General features: G+C 43.3%; 2 protein-coding genes across 2 annotated transcripts in view; one reads left to right on the top strand and one right to left on the bottom strand.

Moving 5' to 3' along the window:
• LOC125768480 (single-stranded DNA-binding protein 3) overlaps nt 1-18,732 on the top strand; it is a 447,182-nt gene that overhangs the window by 423,495 nt on the left and 4,955 nt on the right. The gene's annotated exons all lie outside the window — the stretch shown is intronic.
• LOC125768478 (tubulin beta-1 chain) lies at nt 635-17,595 on the bottom strand. Its single transcript, XM_049436186.1, has 2 exons — nt 17,244-17,595; nt 635-2,057 (listed from the first exon to the last, which is right to left on the bottom strand). Exons 1-2 carry the CDS (start codon nt 17,298-17,300, stop codon nt 771-773), a joined length of 1,344 nt encoding a protein of 447 aa, XP_049292143.1. The 5' UTR covers nt 17,301-17,595; the 3' UTR covers nt 635-770.

Genomic DNA, 18,732 nt, shown 5'->3' with positions numbered 1-18,732 from the left:
ACACGCCCGAAGGGGTGTGATGACCCCCACACACAACCTGTTCCTCTTGCTATAAAACGCTTCCGCGTACGATACTTTTCCTGCTTAACCTATCTTGTAGCTATCCCCGTGAAGCACACGCACTCGCGCTTCCAGAGTGACCACTTATAGGGCGATGAAGGAGGGGACACATTGCGATGATGGTGATGATGGTAAGTTTGCAATGGTGGCTATTTGATCCCCCCCTCTAACCTTGAAAGGATCTGACACAATTTGTTTGCTCTTAAATCAATCCCTCCCTTGTGTGTGTGTGTTGGATGTTCAGTGTACTTGTGAGTAGATGGCGCGTGTTGATGGTTCAATATCTCTCTCTGTGTGTGTGTATATGTGCGTGTGCGCGTGTTCGTATGAGACGAGTTGTTGTGTGGGGGGGGATGAATCTTCTCAAGCCGAGCGCGAAACATAGCAAGAAGCATATTACATTACCGGGCGCGGGGTTTTCATCTCTGTCGCCGAGAAAGAGGTGCTTGTGATTGAAACAAAAATGCAACTTTCTGTCCTCCGTTATACACAATGCTGTTGCTGAAGCTACGCTTTTCATGAGGCACCAGGGAAAGAAGGGACGCGGACGGACAGAGAGACGAAAAGACAAGGGAAAGGGGAACGAGAAAGGTTCGCGCATGTTGAGATGAGAAGGGGGAGAAGACAAGAATAGGAATGGGCGGGGGGAGGACACAACAGGAAGAAGGGGCTGGATGGTTTTATCGAAGCACGAGAAACAGAGCAAGCTCTTAATTCTCGTCAACCTCAGCCTCCTGCTCTTCGTCGAACTCGGCGTCCTCGTCGGCGGTCGCTTCCTGGTACTGCTGGTACTCAGACACCAGATCGTTCATGTTGCTCTCCGCCTCGGTGAACTCCATCTCGTCCATACCCTCGCCGGTGTACCAATGCAAGAAAGCCTTACGACGGAACATAGCGGTGAACTGTTCCGAGATGCGCTTGAACAGCTCCTGGATGGCGGTCGAGTTACCGATGAAGGTGGCCGACATCTTCAGTCCTCGTGGCGGAATATCACAGACGGCGGTCTTCACGTTGTTCGGGATCCACTCGACGAAGTAGCTGCTGTTCTTGTTCTGAATGTTGAGCATCTGCTCGTCCACCTCCTTCATCGACATGCGGCCACGGAAGACGGCGGCAACTGTCAGGTAACGGCCATGTCGTGGATCGCAAGCGGCCATCATGTTCTTGGCATCGAACATCTGTTGCGTCAGCTCCGGCACGGTCAGTGCACGGTACTGTTGCGAGCCGCGGGACGTCAGCGGTGCGAAACCGGGCATGAAGAAGTGAAGACGCGGGAACGGCACCATGTTGACGGCCAGTTTGCGCAGATCAGCGTTCAGCTGACCCGGGAATCGGAGGCAGGTGGTAACGCCGGACATGGTCAGCGAGACGAGATGGTTCAGATCGCCGTATGTCGGTGTCGTCAGCTTCAGCGTGCGGAAGCAGATGTCATAGAGAGCTTCATTGTCGATACAGTACGTCTCGTCGGTGTTTTCGACCAGCTGGTGCACGGAGAGGGTAGCGTTGTACGGTTCGACGACGGTATCCGATACCTTTGGCGATGGGACGACGGAGTATGTGTTCATGATACGGTCCGGGTATTCCTCACGGATTTTCGAGATCAGCAGCGTACCCATGCCGGAACCGGTACCGCCACCGAGCGAATGCGTCAGCTGGAAACCCTGCAGACAGTCGCACGATTCGGCCTCTTTGCGTACGACATCCAGTACGGAGTCGACCAGTTCGGCACCTTCGGTATAGTGACCCTTGGCCCAGTTGTTACCGGCACCGGACTGTCCGAACACGAAGTTGTCCGGGCGGAAGATCTGTCCGAATGGGCCCGAGCGGACCGAATCCATGGTGCCCGGTTCCAGATCGACCAGTACGGCACGGGGCACGTACTTGCCACCGGAGGCTTCATTGTAGTACACGTTGATGCGCTCTAGCTGCAGATCTGAATCGCCATGGTATCCACCGGTCGCATCAATGCCATGCTCATCGGAGATAATTTCCCAGAACTGTAGACAAAGAGAGGAACGAAGAGAAAGGACATATTAATTTTCATCTCCTAAGTACAAGGATAATAGTCACGTGTATTGAACATGTTGGCAGCAAGAGTGTGTGCAACGATTCTTGCAATGAGTCATAATATGCGCCATCCTTTTATTGGATGAGTCATCGAATATCCCCCCGGAAGGGACGAAAACTCCGGAAAAGGGACTGAACGTTTTATTTGCCATGTATCCCCCTTCTTCACACACCCATTAGAACTGGAGCTTTTTCTTTGTTCACATTCGAGAAGGGTAATATATTAAAATTGGTTGAAATCTAATAGCTCGGGCCTACTCCTCCTTTGAATGGTACGTACCCATTCCCTTTTCTCCCGTCTGGTGAATATTTTATTATACTACGGCGGCTGTTGCACACAATAAGGGAAAAGACACGCTTGGAGGGAAGTTCAATGATGTATTTCTATACGCAAACAGTGACCACCACCCTTCTAACGTCCAGTAATCAAATCCACCTCAAAGTAGGACATAAGCCGCATATACGGGGCACTTGCAGAGAAGGTTCCTTCGTGAGAATGGAAAAGTCTGCCAAAGTTGGATGGATCAATATTTCAACCACCAATTATGGGTACACTCGTGTCGTAGCTCTCTACTTCTCCCGTGATATAGAAGAGCATTGAGATTTTGAGATACCAAAGTTTGAAAGTTTTTCGTCCGATTGCCTGTGCAGTACATGGAGAGGATCTAACAGCGCATGCTCAGCAACAGAAAGGACGATTAATGCCTCAGTACAAGCACAACACAAAGCGCGTGTAAATACACGGCCGTGAGGCGAAATTCAGGACGATGAACTTCCCCTTTCTCTTTTCTTGGGGACCTTGCCACAGGGACCCAACAACAAAAAGTTGGTAAATCTGGTGAGTCATAATGTCTCGAGGACCCGTTCATTCGTCCGTCCTTATTGGCGACATTCTGTCGCAAGGTTCTTATAGGTGGGGGAAACTTTTGGACCTGTATAAAGATTATCTCAAGGAACTCTTTCGAATTTCTTAGGGTCACTGGTATTTATTTTAGAAGTAGAATAAGTAGCAAACACTCTTCCACACACACGCACGCCGCCCAAGACAATTTATTTTCTAGAAGGTAATTGAGGTTAAAAAGGAAGGTGCCACCATGTTAAGAGTATTCACCTTTTGCTTAATGAAAATGTAGACCAGCAGCACCATAACAACTGCCCACCACATATAATGATTAAGGGCTATTATTGCCAGCACCATCGACATTTGGAAATATGTAGGATCTCTTCCACGATAGTTAGATACGAATACTGTGAAAAAGATAGCCTCAATTCAAGAACGATCGCCCCCCTTTTTATGGAGCAGAAGTCTTGCCCTATCGCTAATGTACGTTACCACAGGCCCATAACACAAAGCCCGATAAATATCAAGCAAAACACCCTTCTTTCACAAGGGGAGAGTGGTGTGGTACGGTCAATTTTTTGTGTGTATTTCCTTCTTCAACACACCGTGGGTTGTGTTGTGGCAACCTGATTCGCTTCACTATGGTAGCAGCCCGCAAGCACAAATTGTAGATTCTGTTTCTTTTTTCTACTTCAAGATTATGGTTTTTACCCTTCGAAGGTGGAAGTAGAAACCCGTCCGAACAGCAAACGGAAACTTGGGAAACGCAGCAGCTGCATTATAGAGCCAAACGGATATATGTGTGCCTATAAAATGTGTGACCCGTTTTCATAACATCATCACGGTTGTGGTGGCCAGCAGCATTAGCACACAAAAACAGGCTTCCCATTTATTTATGCCATATACAAAAATATAGCTTCGAGTTTTAAAACAAATAAGCGAATTGGTACAATTTTTAAATTCACTTTTTATATGATTCTTTTCAACATTTCGGGGCCAAAGAGTTGGTGTGAATTTTTTTTAGGTAACTTCTCAGCTCTCTGTGACCCTGCTGTAAAGCGAGGGACATACCACATAACATGGACGGATGTCCATAAATGGAGAAAAAATATTCCCACCGAACGGGCATAAACACGGCAGTAGCAGGCACTGAAGCAAAACACGCAAACAAGCGTATACTACTACTGCCCAAATTTGCATATAACACACAAGCCAATATCCAGCTTACGTGGCGTGCTGGAGGAGAAAAAAATTGAAGACTTTGCCTCAGAATAGTGTTGGGAAGAGTCACTACTCCAAAACTCAACAAGCGCATGTTATCATTTGTTGATTAAATAAATATAGAAATAAGTAGAAAATATTTTAAAACAACATTGTTCATATTTAAGCTACGCACACATTAGCACAGCTACAGTAAAAAAAAGAACGATAGGAAGATGCCGGATTTCCGTCGCAACTTTATGATGATGACTGCTCCCCACTGATGGTGGTGCTGGAGGAAGCAATGCGATACCTTCTTTCTCGCGATGATGATGTCATACGCGATAATTTAGCCCTCCTCCCCTTGTGTTCTCACAAACACGCAAGACTGAATCAGCGAGGAGCTTGTCAACTCAATTGTGCGTTTAAGCGCAAATGGAATGTGCATACGCGGCGGCGCGGACTGACAACAACACACAACGCGAAAGGCGATGATGTTGGAGCTCTCCATCGCCTGTTGTCGCTGATCGTTATCATGCCACCTCCACAATCCCGTTTACTGTTCCGTATAAACATTATGCTAGTAAAATTATTTTTCTTTTTTTTTCCTTTAACGCATATGAAGACGAGTGAAAAAATCTAGAACACCAATACACGCATTACATGATGCCTGCTTTCTGAAATGATCATGAGTTTTTATACTAAACCGGCCGGCAGAGTAACAAGCGTGGTGATCTAATAGTGTACACATGATCTTGAAGACGTAGCGCGCTCCATGACACAATTCTTTGGAGGCTAAAAAAATGGGAAATTATTGAGAAAGATTTCCTCGCCTAGAACATATACATACAATCAGCAATTAAGATTCTTTTTTTTTTTCATTTATTTTACACCTACAACAGCAGATTTACGTGGGGCTGATATGCACTCAAAATTGTTTGTGTGTGCTTATCGTTCCGAAAAGAAGAAAGCAAGCAAATTAAATCCCATGTCTTGATAAGACGACACCAAGCAAAAACAGTAAATCACTTAAATAAACACACGCTGCAAAAACACACGGTTCGCGTGATAAGATGTAGATGGATGCAAGCACATATCACAGACATCTCCACAGTTCACTTCGCAACAAAGTTACCAACTGGGAGGTGTTAAACGCTTTAAAATACCTGTATTTGAAACGAGGAGATACTAGAAGATAAATAATTCATCTTTTTTATGTCGTGTAACTAAAGATAATCAATTCTTGGAAAACTTCATATCTAAGTTGTGTTATCTTTGGTGGGTTTGAAAAAATTATCGAAACTACCGAACCCACTTCATCCTCGAACATTTCCGAAACCAAACCAAGAGAGATGACGACGAGCAGGAGAAGAAATTTCATCAATAATGGCGATAACGCTCGTCTCTAATCAACTTTGATTGATAATAATGAGTAATGCGTGCGCATCGGGTGAATGTGAATTCGTTCTACAACCTTTGAGGGAGTGTTTGTCGGCAAAGAAGTGAACCTTTTTGTCAGAGGGTCGAAAGGAGTTGGTGGGATAGTCAACCATAGATTCAATTGTTAAACACACCATTTTAGACATCTAAAATATTCAATATCTTTCAAGATTTTGGAGTTGGAATTTTTACCTTCACTTCAATCGCACACTTGCTGCAGGCTTTCCAATTTTTGAAGATATTTGGGGCTGTGTGTTTTATGCTCACACACGCCCTTTCACAAATATATCATCATTACTCACGAATTTATGTTGTCTTGCCAAGGCTGGGCCACAACGCGAGAAGTGCTAGGCACGCCGGAAGTGACTGGTGAAAAATGCTTATTTATTTTTGTGTGTGCCTTCCATACATCACTGACAACCAGAAAAAAAATCCCAACCCATAAGACGTACAAGACGTAGGTAGAGGACTAGCGGCGTACATACACCTGTCACACCATGCTTTGGTGCTTTTTTTATTCCAATTTCGGAACTTAACAAACATAACCTAAAAGAGAAAAGTCCAAAAAACGAAATGAATGGCGGTGCGCTTTCTTGCTTTTCGATATATTGTAAGCCACGATGCAATCTGGGTAAGATTTCATTAACCATTTCTCACACACGAAGACAAAGATGCGTCAGTGGAGAAATGGGAAGAGCCATCATGACACATTAAAGTGCCGCAAGAAATGCAAACTTCATTTGGTTGGGCGGCTTTCTTTTCCCACACACCAGGCGCCCACCCGGCCCCCGTGCGCCGATCGTCCTCATGTCAATTACATGTTTTGGGCCTTTCGTTCTCTAGTGGAAAACGGGGAGTCTATGTTTATCAACCCTAGGTGAAAGTCCACTTTCGTTGCATTATATTTTGTGTGACCCCAGCAAAACACACGCCCTGGGGAGACAAGATGATTGCATCTGTTCAGCTGTACACAGAAGGCAGAGACGTGTCTTCTCATCCGTCCATCATGGGTCTGAGACAAGCAGAGATACCCCTCCTCTTATTCAGTTAGCGCTCCACCAGTCATCGGCATTCTAATTTTTGGTTGCATTTTTCGAAAATAGTTTTCAACAAGCATCACATTATGAAAACTTCAACTTTGCGAGATGGATGAGTTGATCATCCACTTACACCTCCTCCTTCTCGAATCTCTCTCTCTCTCTCCTCCCTTCCATCTTCCCATCGACCACTTTCGGAATCAATTAAGGGGGTTAAACACTAATAATTTTCCTACCATTTGATTACATCCTACTCCCTTTTCTTACTTCGGAAATGCACGCCGCACGTCTTCCAATTGAATGTCCGTCCGGAGAGGGGAGGCGCGCATTTATATATACCCTTTTCCTTTCCAACTCGCCTTTTCGGAAAGATGGAGCACAAAACGAAAAGAAAAGGAGAAGAAAATGCACTTCCCATATCAAATAGGAATTTCAAATACTGCAACCAAAGAGGCGCGCGCGCGCGTACACGCTTTGCCGATGCACGAGGCATCAATCAAGGCAATTAGCTCTTCGCTAGTAGTAATCACTTCTCTTATTGTAGGCTCGGAAAACCAAAACCGGAGGAAAAACTTTCGGATTTTATGCCTCAATAAAAATGGTTCCTTTTTTTTCGTTGTTCATTCACCGCATTTTTGCGCCTTGTGATTAAAGTTTTCGGGTAGAAGGCTGCTGCCCAATTCCGATAATAATTTTATTTACCTTTTTCCCTTTACAATCCCTTTTTCTTTTTTCTTTGCCAAATATGCGTGAAACATGGAGTTAACGGAAAAATGCAATCCATTCTTTTTCTTTGCCTTTTTAAAAACTACGTTCCACACCATTAACTCTCATATATTTACACCACCCCCAACACACACGCGACACGTCACGCGAGGAAATTCTTTTTCTAATTGTCATGCCCATAAACACGCTTGTGGATAATACACACCGCATATGAAAGCACTCTTCTTCTGATTCGGACTCGTGAAAGGAAATGGGGTTGGTGTATAATTGAGAAATAAAAATTATAACAAATCGGCCCGGACGCTGCAGCAAAGAAAAATAAAAAAGTTGATGAAACGGAAACGGATCTAATTAAGAGCAACAATAAAGGAGACAACACAGGGAGAAAGGCGTTTGAAAAAGAACTATACAATTTTCTTTCTCTGTTGCTTCAGGTGAAATATCGTTTCCGTAATAACAAAACCAAGGCGTAAACGAACCAAAGCCACACACATACATATATTTACTGTTTGAAAATAAATTAGAAACCATTAAACGAATATTTGCTTTTATGGGGGATGTGCTCCTCCTCCATTTGCCATAAATTTAATACGTGACCCAAAAGCGTACAATATCTACACTTACGAAAATGCAATTAAATGTTTTATACTAAATGAGTATAAAATTATTAGAAGAACAAACACGCCGCTGGTGCGTTGAGAAGGCAAGATAACGCACAACAATTCAGCCACCCTTAGAGACGAAAGAATTCCTAAGGAATCAAAGTCTCTCTAAATCATTCAAACAACAACAACAACAACAATTCAGCCACAAGTTTCATATAATTCATTGCTTGTCCATCTTTAGCGGATAACGCAACACCTTCCGCGGATGCGCTTCGTGAGCTTATTGTAACTTGGGTGTTCTAAACTCACAAATTCATGAGCACACGGACCGATATCTCGTTAACTAGCGGGCCCTAATAGTTATGCCTTTTTGGAGGTAGACATCTTCCACCTTTCCATGTGGAACACCACCGCACATGCTTCTAACACTACACGAATTCTACACGCTTCGTCGATTTTCCTCCAAAGCCGTAAGAGCAGTGAAGCAGAAGGAGTTTTTCCTCTTTTTTTTTCAACGATCGGATCAACTTGTGATCGGGGTGTGGTGTCTGTCCTTCTTTTCTTGCATGGAAATATGATCATCCATTTATGGTTTTTCGATTAATGTGTGTGAGGCAGCCTTCCAACAGTTGTAGTACTTGCAAACAGGAAATCATTTTGTCCCAAACGAGGGAAGAATACAGTTGTTTTCTTCCGGTGCTTTACTGTGTCCATATACACAATTACTTATGTGCAAGGGCTCGAAGTATTGATTACACAAACCTTTATTTCTGAACCAATCAATCTACCCCAAACAAATTTCCTGTCTGTTTGACTCGAAAGGAATCAGTCATGCTTATTCTTACCATTTTTGTTTTGTTGAATTGCTTCTTAAATCAATATTGAATATATTGCAAATTCGTAAACAAATTTTATTCATGAACATTATGAATCACAATATTCTCTGTGTTATTTGTCTTTGTGGATTTTTTTCAACCGATCAAAATGTACACACCGAGTGCGCACCCATGACAACACTAGACAAACGGCGGCAAAAACAAAAATGTTTCGGAACTTCCACTCATTCCAATGTTTGAAATGCATAAACAAAATAATACACACGATATGGGATGTTTTGTACCAATAGGGTCGACCATACGCAGCATGTATTTTATTGTGAACATGGCATTTTCTCCGATCACTGGAATACGAGGGAGACCTGTTTTCACCTTATGTCGTTTCCCTTCGAAACTTTCCCATTTTGGAGTGCTCTTGGTATTGTTTCTTCCTCTTGCACAAAATTGTACAAGGACAAAATACATCATCGAAATATTCCGGACATTTGGTTCCAATATGTTCGGTAGCTTTTTTATCCTGATTTTAACTTTCACCAAGCTCATATACATTTGTCCATGACGTGATTTCTTTTTTTTATACTCGGACTACTACTCTTCTCACAACGAGAACTTTCCGGCCCTTCCAGACGAGATTCGATCAATGATCTTCCGGTGCAGTAAACTATTCTTCAAGATACAGCGCAACGGGATTGTTGAACAATTTATGCGCTCAGGAAGCAGCTGGATTATCTCTTCTTGTTGCAACCTTTATTACTAGTTTATTACAATAGTTCTCTTTTATTTGTTGGAAATAGTTCTTTTTACAAGTCTTTTTTTGCCATTTTTTTAAGAATCTTTTTGAGCTGCTCTGTTGCGGTTTTACTGACTCGCTACATCCTGCCTTGTTGTGGTCACTGTTGTTACTATGGGGGAGAAATATGGTAAAAGGAAACCCCTTATATCCCTCTCACCATCCCCTTATCCCCTTTGTCTTCTGATGCAAATAATGCTAGCTTCTCTTAGGCAGGTTCATCATCCCGAGATTATTGAACGAAAGGAATTCATTCCGCAACGCTTCGTTGCGTGAGATAATCGGTTTATTTAAAAAGCAATATTCATCCCCTCTCATACGACCCTTCTGTAGCTCCACTCCTCATCCTTACCCATCAATTTCCTGTTTCGTGTTGTAGATTTTTGCAACTGCTTTTCGCATCGATTACTGCGCCGTGTGTACATGCCTTCCATATGAATAGCTTTTTTTGTAAAATTTACTGAGAAATGAAACTTTCAGAACAGACACATTGGGGATTATAAAGGGAAGACAGAACCTAGATCCAACCCTCGACGCATCATCAATAAAAACTGAATGAAAGAATGTGCAAGTCTTCTTTAACATATCACGTGTATGAATCAAACTCTTTCAACGAAGAAACCCCTCTTTTTTGTTGCACATGCGCCACCAAGTAACGTTGCTTTCTCCCTTCCCCTTTACCATGCGGTGGTGGGGAGCCGACTGCCGCAAAAAGCCGGTAAAACATGCGCACTTGGCTACAACACACGCCGGTAAAACGCATACTAAACGGGAAAATGATGATGTGTTAAGGGGGTTTTCCTTGTGGCTTGTCAGATAATTTGAGCTACGACGTTCCACAGACGCGTGTTTGAAATAAAACAAGCGGAAAAATATTGAAGCAATAAATGCTGTCTGCCAGTTACAGCAAAATAAATATGAAGAAGAGTCATCCATTTTTTGTTTGACGTAAGTACCCCCATGCCGCCGACCGCGAGTGAACTCGCTAGTGAGACTAGGTCAAAACGCGACACTTCTTTTCTCCGTTTTTGTTTTCCGAGTCACAGAGAAATCGAGACGAAGAAGAAAATTATGTGATACGATTTGTAAATGCAATGACGATCAGCGTTTCAGCGCTAAAAAAGACATCTGACGTAGCTCCTCCTCTCCTTCATCATTAGAAGATTACTCAGGGAACCGCTTCAAACACCGCTATTTTGGTCGGATTATTCAAGCAAAAGTTACCACAAATGAAAAAAAAAACGCATTCATCTGCACACCGGCATCATCACATCACAGATGAAACACAAACAAAATGGAGTTTTGCTTGGGCGAAAAAAAAAAAGTTTGTTGTTCCCATTCCCACGAATAAATTGAGAAAAGGGTACACAGGCGACTTAGTTCCGGGTCTGTAAAGATCGTGCCAAATCAAATTTAACTGAGGAATGCTCTGTTTTTATTTAACACCCTTTTTCCATGGAGCCATCACACCGCCATCGTCACAAGAAGGTTGGAAAATAAAATTGTCCACGATGGTCAGGGCACCTCTAGGATTCAATTCAATCACTTCTCGTTTTTGACGATTTCGTAGAAATGAGAATAGCTACATTAAATGGAAAGTTCCCATCACTTTCGATAAGAAATGGAGCTAACCAATAAAAGAGGTTAGATTTGCTCTTCGCACCACTCCACCACACAAATGTTAAAATAAGATTCAAATTGAAACCTTTTACCGAAAAGCGTATATACAAGTACAAAAGTAATCCGCGTCATGTATCTATTTGAAGATGTTTTTAGGGCAACATGCTGACCACAACAGAATGGAAATGTGCTAAGGGATGTTATGCTGGAGAGCTACTAGGGCAGGCAATCATGACATTCCAACTCTTTCTCAAGCCCACTGGTGAAACACTCACTTCAACTTTCATGGACGATATATCTTAAGTGTGAAGCACGAGAAGAAGGTCAAACGAGTGTAAAGCCCTCTTATTGTGCTGTCTTACCAATCGTGCCGACAAGAAAAACATTTCAGTCTTCCCGGAAAGGAGATGATAGTGTCCAGATGGTCATCTCTTCCGCTTTCCATCACAACTCGTACGAAGAATTCTATTTCTAAATAAAACATGTCTAAGCTGCAAGCATAACAGAATTAGACACATCGGATAGCTGTGAACAGGTATAGAGTGCCGTACGTACATATGGCTCCCCTATATTCAACCTAAGTAAGGCAAAAGATTTAAGAACAGAAAGATGAACAAGAAGATCTTTTGCAGTGCTCCATCGAACAGAGAACGAAAAGAACATCCTCAACTGCATCATCTTTTTTTTACACCAAAAAGGGGTGATGATGATCTGTTCGGCTACATACACAAAAAACACCCTGTCGGTGCGCAGGTTGAGAGAAAGTACAGTTATATCCGTGCGCGTCTTGGCTGCGCGCTGTGTGTGCGTGTGGTGTTTGCGCTTCTTTCACTCTGTCCATGAACTTCACACACAGCCACGCGATCGGTTCAGGGAAGAAAATTCCACGTTTCTTTTGTCCAATGAAACGTGGCTGAGTATACCAACTTCAGCACGCGAGAAGACGACGTGGCTTAAGGCTGGTACCTTGCTTCTTGCATCGATGACTACACTGCCCCGCGCAGGTTTGGTTTAGGCAGGAGGATCGCTACGCCTCACTGGCTAACTAGCTGCTACCGCTGCTTACGGGAATTGGACAGCGAGCCGGGAAAAACGGGATCCATGTTCCCATGCCACCACACAGCAGCAGCAGCCCACCCGACAATTCAAACTCCCCATTTTCAAAACGACATTCCAAAGCAAGTTAGGAGAGGTGGCTTCCATCGGAAAGAAAAGCGTGGGGTGGCGATCTGTGCCAAAAAGGCACCCACTTGCAGAAGGGAGGTTGTTAGGAGGTATCTCCCTCTCGCTAACCTCGCACACACACACGTGCTCAAGGTTTACACCTAACCTAGGGCCATTAAAGAAGCCGTGTGGGCAAAATGCACACATTCCATTCTCCCATTGCCGGGTGGTGGTGTGCGCTGTGGGTCGAGTGAGTGTAGAAAGATGTTAAGGCCGACAACTCTTCCCTTTTGAATTGCGATCCGTGCAACATTCTTCTTTTGGTGCCTTTTCTCTCGCGGGCTTAGCGCAGAGCAAGGCGGCATTTCTTTTTTGGGGCCAACTTCGTCGTTGCACAGCAATTGACTAGTCTCTTTGCGTTAGTATGCGCGCGCCCGCGCCCCATTTGTGACTATTTTCGAGCTCTGTTTGCCATAAGCAGAAGCTTAATCTCCTATTGTGGAAAGGGATTAACGAAATAGCGAAAATATCAACCACCGTAACACGACAGAATGAGACTACCGAATTAGAGCACGCCATTTTTTCGCCTAAAAGTGCAAGAACTCCATTAAAAAAAAACCAGAGTGAATTGTTAAAGTGTGACCATCATAAATTACTTACATTTATATGCAGGTATTTCCCTTCATCTTTCTCTCCCGGATGGAATTCAATCCCATTCTTCAATAGGTATTGCCATCGTTTCACGCGGAAAACTTCCAATTCGCCAGAGGTTTTCACGGTTATGTCCGCATTGCTTTCGACGCTCGCTCGTGTGTAACTTCTTCTTTTGAGCCTAATCGAATTGCGATTTTCATCAGCTTCCCTTCCTTTCTCTCTCTTCCTGGACCCGAGTTTTCCGTTTCGGGGAGTGAAATTTGAAATGCATTGGCTGGGCCTTTGCGTTGTGCGTGCGTGTGAAAACTGTGGTATGGTGATGATGGCCACCAAAACACATACACTCACTTTTGTGCTACAATTGCTTCTTGATCGATTTTCTTCCATACCCCCATACTATTTTCCAAATGTACCTCCACACGTGATCGTGGCTGTGAAAAAAAGGTCGCTCTCCCTCTCTCTCTCTCTTGTTGTCTCCACCACCTCGATGAGAAATAGAGCAGCAAGTTAGGATGGGCTGGTCCTCTTCCCCCGGGGGGTTATCTTGCATTCGGCTGCAATGCTATATTATGGGCTGTTTGTGGAGCTTACCATTAACACGCGCACGGTAACCAGCAAGCGGATTACGGATTAGTTCCCCCTTTCTAAAATTAGAAAACGCCACAGGGAAAAGGTTTTGCTGGATGGATTTAGAATCTTCGCCGTCAGAATTGTAGTGGAGTTAGGAACGCCGCACACACACACCCCGTGCACCTAAAGAAGCTGCACTTTGGTGGAGAAAAAGGCGTTCGAGAAATACAACACTACAACATGTTGCGCACCCAACAAAAAACAAAAGGTGATAATTTTTCGTCTTCTTAGAAAACGTGCTTGTATCAACAAATGTGGAACCGAGAAAAAAAACAAATACTCTAGTTTTAGATTGCACATCAACCACGACACAGGGGGATCCTCTAAAAAGGAAATGTTCCTGACGGCTTAAACCATTAACACCGAAACACAGGCACCACACCATCCGGGAGAGCAGGGAACCATTCTCATCTTAACACGTCCCACCGCGGCGTGTGAGTCCCGCATTCGCCAGAACGCCAGAACATGCTGCCCATGTTCGGGGTGATACTTGACAAATTGACACCATTTGGGGAGAACACGGAACACAACGCAGCGTAGCAGCAGCAGCCAACTCTTCTTAGTTGGGGTTGAGATTCGTTTTCTCCTATTTAGCGGATTGCTTTTCCTGATGATGCTCTTTTCTTCTAATTTTAGACTCGGGAAGGCTATCGATTTTCGAATGGAAAATGTTTAATTGCACCCTGGTTCGTTCTTTCCCCCTTTCTCTTCCCCCAGCCCCCTCTGATCACACACTCTTGTTGTGTTTCACGAATTAAAAATATCTGTCTTTGGTCATAAAATTTAACGCGAGGGAAATGACTACGGATCGAGTAGAGAGACCATGGAACGCAGACACAATCCATCGTACCCCGGGAGAGTGTGAGCTGAGGAGAAAAGCTAATTGTTGGATGATGCTGATGATGGTGTGTGCTGTGTGATGGAAGATAAAAAAAAACCTCGAGCGTGAAGATAAATACTCCGCGCCGTGTGTTCCTTTTCCTTCCCGTTTAACCGTAACGAACCATCAACCGGGAAAAGATCACGCTTTTCACACGCTACATTTAGATGCAAGTACAAGCGCGAGAAAACGTGAAATGTGATCTGAAAGCGATCCAAATTTATCTTCCGAAATTGATACTCTCGTATATGGGAAAAACTCTATATGCATGATAATTTGAACGAAATTTTCCTGCACAAATACAAAACGCAGCACAGCAAAAGGCAAAGTAACGCTAAACGCGTTACTGGAAACGTCAAATGTAACGCACATTCTGGTTTCGAATCATCTCAAAATGACAGTTAAGCGTTTATGGGCCATCTGCCGCTTGGATGTTTGAATTTAACGGCAATTTTTGCTTTGCTTGGCTTCGACCCGTGGTGTTTAGACATAGCACCAATACACGCGCGTATGTGTAAGGGCACGCTTGATGTCGAGACGCTTTATCGGCGAAATGTATAATTGTTTTTTTTTTTCCTACACACAAAGCCGGTTACGGTTCTCCCTTGCGTTTAGCTTCACATTCCCGCTTCAAATGACGGTTAAAGTATACGCACACACGTGCAAAAGTGGAGGGAAACGTATAGAATTCGATTTCCAGCTTGAAAAAGCAGCCGCGCGCGCGGTTCTTAATCTTGCCAAACTTGAAACACACTCCGCGACTTGATAATACGTGTTCTGAAATTATTATTCTTCAAACATGGCTGTCTTTCCCGTCCGGTTCCAGTAACAGGGGACAGTTTTTGTTTTTTCAAAAAGCGTGAAATGTATATGCTAATTCACCTGGCTCCCACATAAACGGACGATGTGAATTAATATCGTTTTTGCTTTCTATGGCGTTCTACAAAAAAAACCCGATTTCGAAGTTTCGTGGCTAATTCTAACGCATATCGGGTGTTACCAATACTAACATTTGTGTGAATTTATTTATGCTCTACGCCATCTTTTATTGCATTTTATAATTCGTTAATATAACGCATTTTTCTGGGAACGTCGCATTTTTTGATTCTAACGACGACGCCCATAACGCTATCTCCTTGGCAACAGAAGAAAAAAAACAAGCCAACTTTAAATTTTAAAAATTAACCGATCATTTTCTACACGCACACACACATATAGTATGCTTCTTCTTCTATTTCTCTCTTCCTGTTCGGAAATAACAGCTAGACATCTGTTTTTTTTTCCTTTTTTTTGTTCGCATTCTTCCACTTCCCGTTCATAGGAAATTGATGGTCACTAACACACATACGCAGGACGATTCTTAGCTCTTCCATTGTATACGGACCAAAAATCGTTAAATAAAAATGGCTTCATGGAGTGAGTGTGCTTCAAGATCTTGTGGCATTTTACTACATTTTACAATGATTATTCTACCGTTAATGTTTTTGACAATGCTCATTCAATTTGCTTGCTTTCATTCCAAAAGGTTTTTCCCCAAAAAATCACACAGAACGCCTGCGCACTTGTGCGTCTAGCGCGCGTTCGATCCTTGCTCAAATAGAAACAAGTTATACCTTTTCTCCAACAACAAAATTCCTTCAGTCGTTCTTTTTTTCCCCAATATGCTCTTTTACATCACACATTTTCAGTTCATGAAAGCTCTGAGTCACACAAAAAAATAGCTGCAACAAAAAAAGGTGAACATTTGCCAAAATGGCCGCTTCTCTTCCACACCTGGTATGTGCGGCGGGGCCGTTGCTGCCATCCGATGCACACGCAGAACAATTCGAAAGAGTAGATGGAAAATTACACGCTTCTACAGCTTTTCCATCCAATGGTGCGGCGGCGGTGGCGTTCGTGGTGTATTTGTCTGACGTGTTTCTGCAATTCCTCTTTCACCGGTACACCTAACACGGGGGGTCGACAACTTTCCGGGCTGGTGCTGGGTGGAGGCGGTGATGGAAGTACACCGGACAAGCGAAAAAAAAGGTTAACAAACGCCGCGAACCGGAAGCATTTGATTGAAACACAACCGAAACAAAAAGCAGATGAAAAAAAAACTACTTGCACAGAATAGATGCCCAGCAACACAGCACACTGTGTGTTCGCTGATGGACACGAAGAACAAAAAGAAATACTTGCAATTTAGTACCATTTTCTATCGCTCTCTCTTTTTCGCTTCTTTTCAATCATACGATCTCAGCAGCCTCAGACAAGAACTGCTGTCTTTTCACACTCTCATCAAAGAGACACACCATCATTGCATCAATTAATTTGATGGAAAAGCACAAATTTGATCAAATTCTTGCTAAAATCACGAGCAAAAAATGTCTACGCATCACACGTCAGTAAAACGAAAAATTTCACATCACTCTCATAGTTCACATGGCGCTTTCATTGCTAGGCTGCAACTCTCCAGCGAAATCACCATTTTGTTAAGTCTCTTTTCCACGTGCCCCACACACATCTGGCTAGTAGAGAGTTCATTACTTTTCACACCTGAACTTCAAGTTCCTTTTTCTTCTCCCTTAATTACGCACACGCACAAACACACACTCCATTTTTGCCAACCAAAAAAAGGCTTCCCAACACGCACAACATTATGTGGGGGGAAGAAACACACGCATCAAAAATCGTCTGCATGTCACACTTACCTTAGCTCCAATCTGGTTTCCGCACTGGCCGGCCTGAATGTGAACGATTTCTCTCATTTTGAAGGTGAAGTTTTATTTGGAACTTTAGGGACGCAAAAATTAATTTGCACTTGTAACACACCACAAACGAATCGGGGAGAACGGGCGCTTCTGTTCACCTGAATTCGGGGAACACTGAACAAATTTTCACACAAGTTACTGCACACTGGGGGGCCTTTTTTCTCACACACCACCTCTACGGGCTGCTGCTGGTTCTTTGACGGATAGACGTCTGCTCTGCTCGACGAAGACACGCGAAATAAGCTTCTCGGAATGGCAGGTATCGCTTTTTGCTCTCGACAACGCCCCTGTACGCTTTATATTAACCACGGCTGTACCGCTTTCACGACGCTGCAGCGCTCACGCACACCACTGCACGGGCTACGCGAATGGCTGCGTTACGGTGTGCGTGGCTGCACCGAACATCGTTTGACGTGTAGAATTATTATCGATTTTTATCGTACGAACAGTTGCATTTTTCTCAAGCAAATATCATTTCGAGATTATTTTCGATTCGTTCTTTTCCGTGGACAATGGTTCTCGGTCTGTTAAGAAGGATTTGTTGATTAAAATCGATTAAATTGATTCATTCGGATCTCGCTCCAACGGGTCTGGTGGTGTGCGTGAACGCAACAAGGGAAGAAACGCACACCATGAAAACTGTACCGGCAAAGAAGGTGTAGGTGTGCGTGAAGCAGTGTGCCGATTCAGTTACAGTTGTGTGCATAGTTTTATAATTCGGCAAATAAACAAAACAACAACAAAAAACGAACGTTATTTCGCAAGGCTATTTTGCAGTTTGTATTTTTTATGTTTTTTTTGCATAATTATTTGCTCATTGGTTATTTTTTTCTGTGTATTCTATTCAACTACTTTTTTTAACATTCGTTCACGTATGTTGTATCTATATAAGTCTTTATTTTAAATATTTTTATCTCTATTTATTCGTGTCTATTATATGAACCAAACAAAAATTAATGTTTTTACATAATAGCTAAAAGTAAAATGTGCTTATATTTTCTATATAAGCCATCCGCACTCAGTAGTGATAAAATGCATCATAATACAGGTTCGTACTAGTCTTCTTAACATATCATCAACCTCCTACCGAGTCATACCGTACTGCAGAAAAGCTAGACCCAACAAAAAAAAATAACCGCCACAAACGCAACCGGTCTTGCCCCTCAAAATAAGGAGGCCTACTGGAACTGAGTTTGCGTACGAGATGATTTAGGATATTTAGAGATCCTGCATTCAGCTCCAATAAAGAGAGAGAGAGAGTCAAAGGTGAAAAACATATTGTACCATCCTCCCACCTGCAGGGGGAGTTGAACCGAGCCACCGAGCCATACCGATATTTGGTAGCAGATATTTGCCTTTTATGGAAACCAGGTCAAAGGATTGCAGGATATTCATGCGCCCAGCGACGTTGGTCAGCAATGCTCCTCTC

This window comes from Anopheles funestus, chromosome 3RL (genome assembly GCF_943734845.2).
Source record: "Anopheles funestus chromosome 3RL, idAnoFuneDA-416_04, whole genome shotgun sequence".
NCBI lineage: Eukaryota > Metazoa > Arthropoda > Insecta > Diptera > Culicidae > Anopheles > Anopheles funestus.
This window is presented reverse-complemented; position numbering and strand designations above follow the sequence as displayed.